The sequence below is a fragment of the Mytilus edulis genome, chromosome 4, assembly GCF_963676685.1.
Source record: "Mytilus edulis chromosome 4, xbMytEdul2.2, whole genome shotgun sequence".
Classification (NCBI taxonomy): Eukaryota; Metazoa; Mollusca; class Bivalvia; order Mytilida; family Mytilidae; genus Mytilus; species Mytilus edulis.
Window position 1 is genome coordinate 82,675,190 of NC_092347.1, and position 15,428 is coordinate 82,690,617.

The 15,428-nt window shown below is 33.9% G+C and overlaps 1 protein-coding gene across 1 annotated transcript in view; it reads right to left on the reverse strand.

The window, feature by feature from the left end:
- Positions 1-2,896: 2,896 nt before the first annotated feature.
- The window catches only part of LOC139521569 (uncharacterized), a 36,463-nt gene continuing 23,931 nt past the window's right edge, over positions 2,897-15,428 (reverse strand). Inside the window, exons 18-23 of the mRNA XM_071315046.1 lie at positions 15,155-15,386; positions 14,030-14,303; positions 12,135-12,394; positions 5,742-5,979; positions 4,705-4,814; positions 2,897-3,811 (exon numbers count right to left, since the gene is read on the reverse strand). Coding sequence (XP_071171147.1) covers positions 3,035-3,811; positions 4,705-4,814; positions 5,742-5,979; positions 12,135-12,394; positions 14,030-14,303; positions 15,155-15,386 — 1,891 coding nt within the window. The 3' untranslated portion in view covers positions 2,897-3,034. The remainder of the gene's footprint in view (positions 3,812-4,704; positions 4,815-5,741; positions 5,980-12,134; positions 12,395-14,029; positions 14,304-15,154; positions 15,387-15,428) is intronic.

The following is a 15,428-nucleotide window of genomic DNA, read 5'->3' on the forward strand; positions in this document are numbered from 1 at the left end:
ATATTTATTTTGAGTTTTCTCAAAGTTCTATTTGTAGTAGTTGGATTATTTTCTTGACTGATATATTGATTTGTATTTAACACTTTATCTAGTATAGATTCCTGATAGCATAAATAACACTTATGGTGCATTACTTAAGCAACCAGGTTTCAATTCAAAACTAAAAGATTGGAAGGCAAAGACTATACTATAGAATCATAGAGCTTAGCCTTAGAGTTCAATAATTAGCAGGCAATAAATGTGATAGCTCATGTAGACTGAAATTATTTCAAATTATACACTTATTATTATTATTTTTTTTTTTAATTTAATTGATTTATTCAACTTGTATAAAGTTTTACCATATTTTGGTTGTGACAAAACAACACATAAAACTAAAGACTGATCAACATAAATCACACTAATAACCAGAAGTGATCTTTTATAAAAAAAAAAATAGCGGAAGGCTAAGCAGATTCTGCTCCTGGTCCACTTGTGGTACCCATTATTACTTGTTTACACTAATAATTTGTAGCTTGTCATCCACTTTCCATTGACATAATAATATGAGGGTTGAGTCCAAAATAAACCTGTATAAATAAGACATTTGACACTATCATTTCTAGTTATTAGTGTCAACAGTTGAATAAGGTATAGAAAGACAAAGGAAAGAAGGAAGATTAAATGTGTGCACATAAGACTTGTTTAATACAACCACATTTTATTTATGAACCACATCAGGTTTTATAGACATTACATTATTGTTTAGTTTGCCTTTGTTCACATGTCACTTTTTTCAAAGAAGTCTTGTGTTGGTTCTACTGATCAGAAATATTATTTTTTGCCGGTTTATGAACCATCTAAATGACAGTACATTGTATTTTCATATCTGTACAACACTATGACTCTTCAGATAGTTGAATATCTGACCTCATAAATCCAATACCAGAAGCTCCAAATTGTCTAATAATATGATACCATATATCTGGATGCCTTTAATTAATTTAAGTCTTCGATTGTTGCACTTAAATTTAGATTGTGCTTAAATAAATGAGAAAATTACTGCAGTGGGCTTCAAAATAGATTAAAACTTTGTAAGATTGGACAATCATTTTTTGGCAATATTTTGCTCTTTCTGTTTTCTGAGGATCTAAGGAGAAAAAAGATGACTTTAATATTTCTAATGTGCCTTTTTTAAAGCATATTAATTCCCATACTAAGTCAAGCCGTTACATTTAATGACAATTGGCTGAAAATGGAATGAACTGTAAATAACATTAATTATCACTTTATTATTTTTTTTTTTATTAAATTTAACTATTACATGCATAAAATATGGCATCTACAGAATGTAACAAATGTATATGTAATTAGTTATCACAGTTAGAAAATTAACATGTATTTGTATAACAGGAAATAAACAAAGAAGCAAATGTACTTTAAAATGTTGTGTCCTCAGCACAGCTCAAATCTCAAACAAGATTCCTTGTTTTACTGTCCATTTTTGTTCGTTGAAAGTTTCTATATATCTATGATTTTTTTTTCAGATATAGGCAAAAATAAAATCCTTACAGTTAAAACAACTCAAAAATGTTAACTAGTATCCTCAGGAATCTGAACAAAAAGTTTTTGTCAAAAACTGACCTCATGATCACTGCAAATAATTAAAAATATATAATAAAAAAACTTGAAACAGAAATTTGTCTGCAAACAAAGGAAAATAATAAACAATAAATAAAAAAACTTGCAATTGTTCAACAATAAATGCCAGATTAATTTTTGCGAGACCTATCACAATAAAATTGCAACAATGATAAAAACAAGTAAAAAAAATCAGCATTTGTAGTAATTAAAATATTCAAAATTGAGAATGGAAATGGGGAATGTGTCAAAGAGACAACAACCCGACCATAGAAAAAAAACAACAGCAGAAGGTCACCAACAGGTCTTCAATGTAGCGAGAAAATCCCGCACCCGGATGCGTCCTTCAACTGGCCCCTAAACAAATATATACTAGTTCAGTGATAATGAACGCCATACTAATTTCCAAATTGTACACAAGAAACTGAAATTAAAATAAAGCAAGACTAACAAAGGCCAGAGGCTCCTGACTTGGGACAGGTTCAAAAATGCGGCGGGGTTAAACATGTTTGTGAGATCTCAACCCTCCCCCTATACCTCTAGCCAATGTAGAAAAGTAAACGCATAACAATACGCACATTAAAATTCAGTTCAAGAGAAGTCGCACAGATTGTCTATTATGACCATTAATTTTGTCAAACTAAATTCATTTTCATGAATATCATTCTATTTCATTATTATCTAATATTGCCATTAAATTCAATATGATAAAGAGTTTTAACCTTATAAGTTAATGAAATCATGACGTTACATCATCAGTTAAAATGCTTTCGAGATAAATAATTTACTGTAAACCAACTTATTTTTCGCGACTTTCGCGCATAGAAAAATAACTGGAATATAAATCAGAGAGCCGTGGTGTAGTGGTTAGTGCATCAGACTATTAACACAAAAGTTCCTGGTTCGATTCCCATTTCGGGATGAAAATTTCAGGGACTGAATTTTCAGCTCTCCTTTGACAGCATTGGGTGTATGGTCGTGCGGAAATGATGAAAGTTCGTTGGAAGGGGACAATGAATGGCTGACACGTGTTAAGAGAGAGTCACATCTCTTGCACATTAAAGACACGGGCCCTTGTAGATTTCGAAAAAGAGTAGGCTAATGTTGCTACAAGGCAGCACTAGCACCAGCAAAGTGGAAAGGGATTAATATAAGTTTCCCAATCCACTATAAATAAATATGTTTAAATTAAATCATAGTGAATATGTAAAGCTAAGTTAATTCCTTATTCAACTACTTCAAGTAGATTTGAAAATCAGGAAATTAAATCGCTGCTAAAATGGAATAGAAAGGGTTTAATAAAAAATAAAGTATCCGTGATAATAAGTTCGTTTACAGTAACACGTACCCTCTAAAAATCTAATGAAAATTTATCAGCCTATCTAAAGCTGTACATGAAAATTGTATAATGATTTTATAAAACAGTACAAGATTTAGATTTGTGTTCCTGTGGTTTGTTATTGTCTTGAGATTGTGTTTTTTCCTGAGAACCTTTCTGTTGTGTTGGTGAAGATTCAGCTTTCATGTTGGTGACAGCCACAGGTTTGGGTTGTATTACAGAAGATGGCTTGTTATTTGTCAGTTGTGGACTACCTGCACTTCTGGTATTCTCGGAGCTTACAGATCTTGGAACTGTATTCTGGTTGGCAAGATTTCTCTCATCATTAGTATTAACTGATTTATTATTGTCAATTTCTTGATCTGAATGTTGACCGTTCTTTGTAACTTCTCTATCCTTGTTTTCTTCAATTGACATATTCATCGGAATATGTAGTCCTATTTTCTCCATTAGTTCATCCAATTTTGGTCCAGTCCATGTCATTTGTACTTCTTCGTCACGATAAAAGTTAATAAATAGGAGCTGAGTAAAGACCATACTCATTGGCCCAGAAGGTGGCCAGTCCATTTTCTCTAATAGCAACGGTATAATTGGTTTCTTCAAAGCATCGGCCAAACTCACTTCCCTTCGACAGTTCGCTGAGAGTGAATACTTCTGTGTGATGCATGTTAGAACTACTTTACACCCTCGTACACCAGAATCTATTTTCTCATATAAGGAGTCTCCTCCACCCATTTGGTAGATATCCATCCAACAACTCAGACCCATCCCTGTCAATCTCTGGTAAAGGGCCATAATCTGTTTCTGTTTACCCCATTGATAAGATATGAATACATCTGGACACTTCTTTTCCTATTATAAAAAAAGAAGATAAAGTTCTAATGACTATAAAACACATAAAATCGTAATACTAGTAAAACTATTTTTCCATGTTATATGTAATGCTTGCATGTACTGCTTTTGCTTGGAAGATTTAAGCAGAAAAAACAAATACTTATCATAAACAAGTTATTGCTTTGGTTTAAATTATACCTGTAATTCCAGCTAGCTGTAAGCAGGCTACAATAAAATCACTAAAGTCTTTTTGAAAAAGAGTGAGAATAGTATCTAGGTAAAACCATTTAATAAAGATGACATTAATTTCCTTAAAACCATATCTTTGTTATATCTAACTGGGTTTTTTTTTTCAAAAGAAAATTTTTGAACAATAAAGAAAAATATGTGATTTCAAAAAAAGTTAAGAATATGGCAACTACAGGAACTTTGTTTCAAAAATTTAAACTGCAGGGCCTATGGTCATAAAACTTAACTTGGAATTCAAGGGTATGAAATTTGTTGTTTATTAAACCAAGTTTTTAATTCCTGATTTTTCTAGGGAAAACAGGTGTGTGTATGTTTTCTTCAGAAAACTTCTTCTTTTCATCTTTCAGTTTGTATATTTATCCAATATCTTCTCAAACCAGTGGTAGAGAATCATGCAGTAAAGTGTGAGCTTTTATTCCATGCTGAAGAACAAACTCTGACCTTTTGTATATAACAGCAAAACATGACCTATTCCTTGATTTTAGAATTATCAAAGGGATTTACGGATTTGGTCTTGAATTATTTCATCAAAACTTACAATTTTAGTTACAAGATCTGTTGACAGCAGATCCAAAATATCAAAATCTTTCCTATGAAGTCAAATTGAACACCAAAAAAGATCATCATTTCATATGCATCACTATAATCAGAAAACAATGTACCTGCTCTTGACCATGGATTTCTGTCTGTTTGGACTGGGATTGGTTCTGTTTTTTCTTTGTTTTCTCAATTACTATTATCTCTTGCACTGGTATCCACCAATCTTTGTACACTGTTGATATAAAAGAAAACTCCTGTCACTGTTTAATATTATTTTACAATGATCTAATCTAAATATTCGATGATGGAAATTATGGAGAGATTTGGATATTGATCCAATTTTTTTTTTTTAAATTTCAAACATAATTTCTGTCATTTCACATAGATTGGGTCTCATCTTATTCACCAATTTGCACAAATTTTTGTTTAAAAAATCCTTTTTTTTTTTAAACTGTGACTTAATGAGTTTAGCAAAATAATCTGGAGCTCTCCAAATAATCATAACAATGACTCCTTGAGATATTAGCTTATACTTGCTTATCCTTTTTTTACATATATATGTTCATTACACATGACATAAGCTCAGAACTTTTTATGCTTATATCATACAGAAATTCTTTTCCATGACAAATAAGGATCACTTCATTATTTGATAGATTTTCAGCAAAAAAAACTAAATTACCAATTCTGATATAAATTTATTCTTATGTGCCAGTCTTTGTAAGAATCAGGCAATTTTGAAAAAAATCAAAACATGGCTGAAAAAACCCCACTTACCCAGCCATCCTATTTTGAAGTAACACTCATCCTGAGTTAGAAATGGTAAGTCTTTAGTGTCTGCGTGTCTGGTAACTTGAGAAATCTTTAGATAAACTTTGGTTAGAATGATAGCAAATTACAGAGTTAGCTCCCCTTAATTGTTAATTTCTAGTGCATTGTAACCAAATTTTATCTCCAATTACCAGAACAGGACAAGGAAACGAATGGTATACTTTTGCATCATTATACATTTTGAACATAAATTAATGTCAACTCGAGTGGGTTTTTGTTTGTCATGTTTTCACCACTGCCTGATTCTTAGGTAGACTAGCACTTATTTATTGAATTATGTTGAAAAAGGTATTTTTTCAAACAATCTAAGAGAAAACAATTAACTTACTATCATCAATCAGTGTTTCATCAGGCAGAATACCATAACAATTCAGCTGCATCAACATTTCCTGGAACTTGGCAACAGGCCAAATTCTGTTATCATCAGTCCCTTCTCCAGCTCGCTGGAAAAACCTGACAAAAAGATACTCGCTGAAGATAGGTCCCATAGATCCTTTAGGTGGCCAAGCCATTTTCTCCATCAACAGTGGTATCATTGATTTACCCAGGTTTACTGATAAATTTACCTGCAAACAAGAATGTGTCCATAGTAAATGGATGCCCCACTCGCAATATCAATTTTCATATTCAATGGACTGTGAAATTGGGTAAAAAATCTGATTTGGCATTGAAATTAGAAGGATCATTGTAGATTATTGCGTTGCATTGTGTATTTGATCGTAAGCTAACTAAGGCGTTAAAGATAGAACTACATCTGCCATTATACGTTTCTATTCAATACAACATAAAGTATCACAATTACACGACGTCACATAGATAGTGGCCGTACCGCAAAAAAGGTACATTAATATTAGCGCAATTCTTTACAATCATACCATAGGGAACATGTATACTAAGTTTCAAGTTGATTGAACTCCAACTTCATCAAAAACTACCTTGACCAAAAACTTTCAGGCGCGTAGCTCCCTATACGCTAACACGCAGTTGCGTGTACATCAATTCGGCTACCAAAAAAAAAATGGCAAAATAAAAATTTATAAATTGAATGTTAAAGGAAACACCTATGTTGTCACTTTTTTAATTGATGAAATATCATTAAATAACGGCATTTGGTTTCAAAATAAAAGTTTTATTGGAGATAATGACAAAATCGGACAGTAACTTGTATCTTTTACAAGATTTGAATTTGTAATACTCAGTCTAAGACATGTAGTTTTGGAGCACATTTTACAGTATACGGTTCATCAGTTTGGAATGAGATGTTCCATGGAAGTAATATTTAAATTTTATTTCCATGGATGTACCAATCAACATTAGAATTATCAGAACCCTTAGATATCGTTGAAAATATGCTGAGGCGATGTGGTCGATAGACTACCGGAGCCAATCACCCTGCAAACACGCCAAAACAGTATTGGAAAGTCTCATTTTTTTTTGCGTTCATAGACCATTATATGATAAGGGAACTGGAGAGTGGAGTTGCTTCTAGTATTATCAGAAAATCGCAATTGCGCTGTATCTGCTTCATTGTGTTGTAGGAAATATTACAAACGAAAAAATCTCAACATTGTCTGAGACATACGAAACTGACCTGGCATGTAATTTTGACGAATTCAATTAGGAGGTCGCTCGATGCCGAACACGTATGCTGGTTTATAACATCTCGCGAGTGCTACCATGGAGATCTATCAGTGTACTACGTATGTTGAAAACAAATGTACGATCAACAATGGAACAACAACAGTTACTAGCATTACTGCATATTCAATCATCAAGATTTCAGTGTGAATATTGACAAATTAAAAGAGAAGTTTGTTTCTGTCTAGACCCGAAGAGCAGATTTTGGACAATTTTGAGTAAATTCTTTATCACAAGTACGTGTTGTTTATATATTACTCTATTCAGAAGATGTCAAAGGCAGATTAATAGTTTTACATTCATAACTTTTTTTATAAATCCTATCTATACACATGGAAAAAAGTATTGCAACACCAAATTGAAATTGAAATTAAAAAAACACTCTTTATTTTTTTGTGATATAATTTGGTAAAATAGAACTAGTTAAACATTATTTAAGTATCACCTGAGTTTAATCAATAAATATCGACTCGATAAGTTTTTATCTGCGCATGCAGCTACTGTACCCGTAAACAGCAAAACAGATGTTTTTATCCTCATTGTTTTCAACACTTTAAATTACCAAGTTTTTAAAGTTATGTGATTAACACCTTGTAATGGGTCCTTGACAACTCTTAACTGCAGCAAGATGGCAGATTATCAGCATAAGAGAAGCAGGGATGTCGCTTAACAACTGCACATATTGTTGGTCATCACCATTCCACTATAAGTCCTTTTGAGAATAAAAATCAGGCAATAAACGTTGTTAAGGACCTTCCGAGATAATGAAGACCCCCTATACCATTCGCTAGGGGAAATCAAGCATAATGAAGGTTGGTCAGAAGGAAACCCATTGCATGCAAGACAATCCTAAAAAGAGAGTGGTGGCCATACAGGAGCATTTTAACAAGAACTGTTCGAGATCGACTCATCGCTACTGGTTATCATGCGATAAGACCATTTCGGAGACTTTTGCTAACGAACAGACACACAGTTTTCCGTATCCAATGTAGTGCAGAGCTCACCAAAGTTGGAAATTAGCATCGTGGAGGAAGATCCAATGTTCAAATGGAATTCGGTTCATCTTCCTTGGCCCGATCGTAGCCCGGATTTGAACCATATCGAGCATATTTGGGACACTATTGGGCGGAAAGTGCGCGAAAGGACACCCCAGTTCAAACACATCATGAAATAAACAATGCCCTTCATCAGAAATGGTTGCTGCTTCCTTAGCAACAAATTAGTCGATTTATGGCAGGAATCAGAAGACGTTTAGATGCGGTTATCCGTTTGAATGGAGGCTGCGCACAAAGTACTAATTCTTTGGCGTATAACAATCAACCATGATGTGAACAGTCATCTGAAGATTAATTTTGAAATGTCTGACATTGTAAAGTTTGACTACAGTAAAAGTTGTAAAATGCATTTTTTTTGTACAAAAAACACTTCATTTTGTTATTAAAATTGTGGTTATATAAATCATTTTTTTTTTCAAACATTTTTTGTTCGTTTCAATGCCAATGTTATCATAAACTATGTTTCAATAATATTATACACATATTTTATTATATTTCATCCAAAAAAAGAGGCTGATTTTTCAAGTTTTAAAAAATCAAGGTGTACTTTTTTCCATGTGTATACATGTAGCTCTTCTTTTAACCGTCCTATGACAAAAACCTCCCCCCAGAAAAAAATTTCTGCATAAAAGGGTCCCAAAATGTTTTCGCCTCACTCTGTTCGGCGGTAGTTGCTTGCACATCATTTCATTCTAGCTACGCCCCTGACTTTAACCTGAAACTAGCATCAAAAGTCTAATTTGGCTTTAAAATAAGAAAGATCATACCATCAGGCAGGGCTTTCAAAAAATATATGAGCCAGCCGGACATTTTATATCTGATCCCGATTTTAATCCCTTAAAACTAAGTTACAAAAGGCAATAATGTTAATCAGATGGCCATCCCAGTGATTGACATTAGATTAAAAACTAGAGGCTCTCAAGAGCCTGTGTCGCTCACCTTGGTCTATGTGCATATTAAACAATGGACACAGATAAATTCATGACATAATTGTGTTTTGGTGATGGTGATGTGTTTGTAGATCTTACTTTACTGAACATTCTTGTTGCTACAATTATCTCAATCTATAATGAACTTGGCCCAGTAATTACAGTGGAACATATTTTCTAAAAATTTACAAAAATTTATGAAAAATGCTAAAAATTAACTATAAAGGGCAATAACTCCTTAAGGGGTCAATTGACTATTTTGGTCATGAAACTTATTTGTAGATCTTGTTTTGCTGAACATTATTGCTGTTTACAGTTTATCTCTATCTATAATAATATTCAAGATAATAACCAAAAACAGCAAAAATTCTCTAAAATTACCAATTCAGGGGCAGCAACCCAACAACGGGTTGTCAGATTCATCTGAAAATTTGAGGGCAGAAAGAAATTGACCTGATAAACAATTTTACCCCATGTCAGATTTGCTCTAAATGCTTTGGTTTTTGAGTTATAAGCCAAAAACTGCATTTTACCCCTATGTTCTATTTTTAGCCATGGCGGCCATCTTGGTTGGTTGGGCTGGTCACGCCACACATTTTTTAAACTAGATACCCCAATGATGATTGTGGCCAAGTTTGGTTTAATTTGGTCCAGTAGTTTCAGAGGAGAAGATTTTTGTAAAAGATTACTAAGATTTACGAAAAAATGGTTAAAATTTGACTATAAAGGGCAATAACTCCTAAAGGGGTCAACTGACCATTTCGTTTGTGTTGACATATTTGTAAATCTTACTTTGCTGAACATTATTGCTGTATACAGTTTATCTCTATCTATAATAATATTCAAGATAATAACCAAAAACAGCAAAATTTCCTTAACTAGAGGCTCTAAAGAGCCTGTGTCGCTCACCTTGGTCTATGTGCATATTAAACAAAGGACACAAATGGATTCATGACAAAATTGTATTTTGGTGATGGTGATGTGTTTGAAGTTCTTGCTTTACTGAACGATTTTGCTTCTTACAATTATATCTATAATGAACTTTGCCCATTAGTAACAGAGAACTATATTTGGTAAAAATTTACATATATTTACCAAATTAATGAAAATTGTTAAAAATTGACTATAAAGGGCAATAACTCCTTAAGGGGTCAATTGACCATTTAGGTCATGTTGACTTATTTGTAGATCTTACTTTGCTGAACATTATTGCTGTTTACAGTTTATCGCTATCTATAATAGTATTCAAGATAACCAAAAACGGCAAAATTTCTTTAAAAATTACCAATTGGAGGGCAGCAACCCAACAACCAGTTGTCCAATTCATCTGAAAAATTCAGGGCAGATAGATATTGACTTGATTAACAATTTAACTTCTTGTCAGATTTGCTCTAGATGCTTTGAATTCATAGTTATAAGCCAAAAACTGCATTTTACCCCTATGTTCTATTTTTAGCCGTGGCGGCCATCTTGGTTGGTTGGCCGGGTCACGCCACACATTTTTTAAACTAGATACCCCAATGATGATTGTGGCCAAGTTTGGTTCAATTTGGCCCAGTAGTTTCAGAGGAGAAGATTTTTGTAAAAGTTAACGACGACGGATGACGACGACGGACGACAAGTGATGGGAAAAGCTCACTTGGCCCTTCGGCCAGGTGAGCTAAAAAACGATATTCAAACTGTACTTTGATATGAATTTGATGTTCTTAAGTAAACTGTTAAATTGGCAGTGCATAATCCGAAGTGTGCAGATCAGCGTGCTCATATCTGCATTAGACTCTTTATTTGTGCAAAACATTGTCAAAAACTTTACTTTCGTTTCCAAATTAACATTCTTAAACCGGATGTTGACTTGACAATGGTAAACCACGGACCAGAAACGGATACTTAAAATCCGTGTACGTTTTACAAAGCACAACTGAGTGAAGAAGCTCTTTCCCCGTTATTTCTTCAACAAAATACTTGAAATGAACGTTAGATACAGGTATCAATGATAATTTTAGCATTTTTGAAGAAATGTAGGATGCAAAATTAAATTTCCCACCTGTGCACATGCGCACACGTGTTCTTGGTCATACAACGTAGTTCTGACGATTTTTTATTTAAAACTTTTAAAAATTTTAAAAGTTTATAAACGTATTTCTTTTAATTTGAATCTGTTGGACTAAATCAATTAGATACAAACCGCTAAAATGTTAGAAAATAACTTTGAATAGACCGATTAATTTATACGATGTCCGTACTGAAAATAGTTTACCTGTCACCTGAACAGGTAGATTTCAGTTGTCCAACAGCTAATTAGCCTTGATTTAAATTAGAAAGTATTGAAGTAGGGGTTGTTTTGATAGTAATTAATGATCATGTCACTTTTATGACCGGAAATGTGTGGCTGTTGAAGGCAAAATGTTTGGTCAAAAAGATCGCCAATTATGCGGTTAAAATGACCGTCTCTTAAGGAAGCCTTGAAAACAAAAAATTATATGAGCGTTTCATGCTTAGCCCAGCCGGACTTTTATCGGACATTATACAAATGTCCGGAATATATGACCGTTTTGGAAGCCTTGCCATCAGGAACATGTGTATTAAGTTTGAAGTTGATTGGACTTCAGCTTCATCAAAAACTTGACCAAAAGCTTTAACCTAAAGCGGGACAGACGGATTAACAGACATACGGACGAACAAACAAACAAACAGACGGACGCACAGACCAGAAAACATAATGCCCCTCTATGGTAGGTGAGGCATAAAAATCAAAGAAATTCATTAAGATCAAAAGCTTTAGTTTCTATTTTGTCCGTTTTATGGCTGAAATTTACTTTAATTGTAAATAAACTTTTGGCAATAATATGAACAAAGGGGACATTTTTAATTGATTGTAAAAAGTCACAATACAGAGTCAACAGTTGGCTTTACATTCTACAAATTATGTAGAGAAATAATGCTCAACACAAATTAAGGACATAAATATTGTAACAAACAAATGACAATCTACATTGCTTAATTGAATTTTATAGTTCGAGCAGAGTTAGTTTTAATATTAAGAAATGTATGGGTAAAAGTTTCAGTAAGAAATGTCTCTAAATTCACTCTTCTATTTACCTCTCTATTACAATTTGGAGACTTGGCATATTTTTCTGACACACAACAAATGATGACTTTTGCTCCTCTGATGCCATTGTCAATTTTCTCAAATAATTTATCTCCTCCTCCCATCTGACCAATGTCCATCCAACATTCATATCCTGCCATTTGTAGGTGGTTACAGATTAGTTTGACCTCCTCCTGATGACCCCACTGGTAACTAAGGAACACAGCAGGAGGGGAGGCATATTCTACTTCCTCATCTTCTACAACATCAACTGAAAAAAAATTGTTAAAATCTTTTCATCACTATATATATTCATATACGACAAATTCATTCACTTACCTTGGTGGATCAACTTCACAGAATCAACCTTTTGTATTAATTGTTACTTTGTTCTTGTTATAAATATGCATGGAATATTTGTCACTGGACAATAGGCCAGTAATGATCATTCAATTTTTTTTTGATCACATAATGGTGAACAAAGAAATCCAGAAAATACCTCCCTCCCAACTTTGAACTGAACTTTAGGCTTTATTTGTTTTAACCAACTGGCTTCATAGCATTTTCCAATATTTATGACACAATAACATGATTATTTTGGTATTTAGTAAGAATTATTCCCCTTATCCACATGCACTATGAAGTTTTAATACCATTTTTCACAATGACGTCTTCTCTAACAGAATGCAGTAATGGTTAACAGGTAACAAAATAACTGCATACCATTTGCATATTGGTATTGAAATCAACTCTTTTCCATGAGTAACTTCCCTTACCTACAGCTTTCATAGCATTCTCCACAATAGCAGCACCATCCATTCTGTTCATTTCCTGTAGTGCTGTTAAGACAGCATAGTTTGTGTACCAAAGTATGAGTTACTTCCCTTACCTACAGCTTTCATAGCATTCTCCACAATAGCAGCACCATCCATTCTGTTCATTTCCTGTAGTGCTGTTAAGACAGCATAGTTTGTGTACCAAAGTATTAGTTACTTCCCTTACCAACAGCTTTCATAGCATTCTCCACAATAGCAGCACCATCCATTCTGTTCATTTCCTGTAGTGCTGTTAAGACAGCATAGTTTGTGTACCAAAGTATTAGTTACTTCCCTTACCAACAGCTTTCATAGCATTCTCCACAATAGCAGCACCATCCATTCTGTTCATTTCCTGTAGTGCTGTTAAGACAGCATAGTTTGTGTACCAAAGTATGAATAACTTCTCTTACCAACAGCTTTCATAGCATTCTCCACAATAGCAGCACCATCCATTCGGTTCATTTCCTGTAGTGCTGTTAAGACAGCATAGTTTGTGTACCAAAGTATGAGTTACTTCCCTTACCTACAGCTTTCATAGCATTCTCCACAATAGCAGCACCATCCATCCTGTTCATTTCCTGTAGTGCTGTTAAGACAGCAAAGTTTGTGTACCAAAGTATGAGTTACTTCTCTTACCAACAGCTTTCATAGCATTCTCCACAATAGCAGCACCATCCATCCTGTTCATTTCCTGTAGCGCTGTTAAGACAGCAAAGTTTGTGTACCAAAGTATGACTTACTTCCCTTACCTACAGCTTTCATAGCATTCTCCACAATAGCAGCACCATCCATCCTGTTCATTTCCTGTAGTGCTGTTAAGACAGCAAAGTTTGTGTACCAAAGTATGAGTTACTTCTCTTACCTACAGCTTTCATAGCATTCTCCACAATAGCAGCACCATCCATCCTGTTCATTTCCTGTAGTGCTGTTAAGACAGCATAGTTTGTGTACCAAAGTATGACTTACTTCCCTTACCTACAGCTTTCATAGCATTCTCTACAATAGCAGCACCATCCATCCTGTTCATTTCCTGTAGCGCTGTTAAGACAGCATAGTTTGTGTACCAAAGTATGACTTACTTCCCTTACCTACAGCTTTCATAGCATTCTCCACAATAGCAGCACCATCCATTCGGTTCATTTCCTGTAGTGCTGTTAAGACAGCATAGTTTGCCTCCCTTGTTTTGTGTGTAGCGTACCATTCACTGAGAACAGCCATACAAGGATCATGTTGTGATGCCCATGCTCTGATGTCATCGTTACCGTAACCAAGACGTTGGGCCAGTAATCTCCAATCATGTTTTGTTGAGGGATTCATTATCTTTGTTAAATCTCTGGACCATCGTGGTGCATTGGTCATTGTCTGAAAAGATGAAATCAATGGGGATTCATTATCTTTGTCAAATCTCTTGACCATCGTGGTGCATTGGTCATTGTCTGAAAAAAAATTTAGATATATACATAATTTTATACTGTCTAGGCACTATATGTGCTGTACGTGGTCCATACTTTTTACCTTCACACTATTATTTCAAACCAAAAGTGTTGGCTACTATAATTCTTTCATAAGTAGATTATTTATCCTTTTGTTTCTTTTCAGTATTTAGCATTGCTCAACCTGTATTCTATTCAAAACAGATATTACCCTTTTGCCTGAGATGTATAGCAATGATAAAGGATATTATGAAAAATGCCATCTATTGACAAAAATGGTTCTAACATATCAAATGACATGGACATGATGAAGATAGATGAGGGTCAAATAGGGAGTACCTTCATAAAAATTCTTGTAAAATGAAGTTAAAGGTAATTTTTGGTGCACGAAAATGAAATGTACACTTTTATTAAGACGAAAAAAATAAACTGATTTTCACAATTCAAGTCAGATTTTAGCGAAATAAAACGGTATCTTTAATTTTTTGAGACCTCTGATCGAATCATGATAATGATATTTAGAGGAACATGGTAAATTTTAACCAATTTGAAGCTAAGGAAGTTTAAAATGACTGTTTGATGTCTGACGGTAAAGGGCATTGATTCCTTCGAATTCATAGATAGGAAACTTAGACTTATTTCCTTGTATAAAACTACAAATTGAATTTTACAGCTGCCTTATCATTTGAATCATAACAATAAAAGTTTACAGTTTCATTCTTTATAAAAATAACAGTATAGTGTCCAGGAAATGAGTTTTAAAGGCACAAATATAAATACCTTCATATCAACTTCTTCCACTTTGATTTTAGTCTTCTCAATATCATTCTCAGCAAAGTCCACCCTCTGAGTGACAGTATCAAGCCCCTCACCTAACTCCTCAATGTTTTCATCATGTATGTCCACTCGAGTGGTCAGCCCTACTACAGCCACATTTGTACCGGTCACTCTTTGGTCTAATTGTTCAACATTATCCTTAGTTTCTTTCACATCTTGGACTACTGTTTCCAAACTTAAAAATAAAAATATGCAAACTTTACGTTGATACAAAATG